General features: G+C 56.9%; 1 protein-coding gene across 1 annotated transcript in view; it reads left to right on the forward strand.

Annotated features, from left to right (window-relative positions):
• The window catches only part of EMH_0034590 (uncharacterized protein), a gene marked incomplete at both ends in the record, with an annotated part of 6,243 nt that overhangs the window by 3,467 nt on the left and 2,221 nt on the right, over positions 1-555 (forward strand). Inside the window, 2 exons of the mRNA XM_013494887.1 lie at positions 48-248; positions 361-449. Coding sequence (XP_013350341.1) covers positions 48-248; positions 361-449 — 290 coding nt within the window. The remainder of the gene's footprint in view (positions 1-47; positions 249-360; positions 450-555) is intronic.

The following is a 555-nucleotide window of genomic DNA, read 5'->3' on the forward strand; positions in this document are numbered from 1 at the left end:
GAAGCCACCGCAGTGCTGCTGCAGCAGAACGCCGCGTGCTGCTGCAGCGGTGTAACGCCCTCCAGAAGCAGCTCAAAGATATACAGGTAAACAAACAGCAGCAGCAGCAGCAGCAGCAGCAGAAGCAGCAGCAGAAGCAGCAGCAGCAGCAGCAGCAGAAGCAGAAGCAGCAGCAGCAGCAGCAGCAGAAGCAGCAGCAGCAGCAACAGGATTTGATGCTGCTCTACAGAGGAGCTGCTGCAGTGGCTGTTGCTGCAATAGCCAACGCGCCGCGTTTGCTGTTCTCTGTGCTGCTGCTGCTCTCTGCTGCTGCTGCTGCTGCTGCTGCTGTTGCTGCTGCTGCTGCTGCTGCTGCTGCAGGCAGAGAAGGAAGAAGTTGCTGCTGAGCTGCAGCAGTGGATAGGGAGAACAGCTAAGGCGGAGGCTGCGCTGCAGCAAGCCGAAGGGAGGTGCCTATACACCCCAATCATTGCTGTTGCTGCTGTTGCTGCTGCTGCTGCTGCTGCTGCTGCTGCTGCTGGCTCTCTGTCTTCTTATTCTTTTTATTTATTTATT

This window comes from Eimeria mitis, genomic scaffold, assembly GCF_000499745.2.
Source record: "Eimeria mitis Houghton genomic scaffold, Emh_scaff1321, whole genome shotgun sequence".
Classification (NCBI taxonomy): Eukaryota; Apicomplexa; class Conoidasida; order Eucoccidiorida; family Eimeriidae; genus Eimeria; species Eimeria mitis.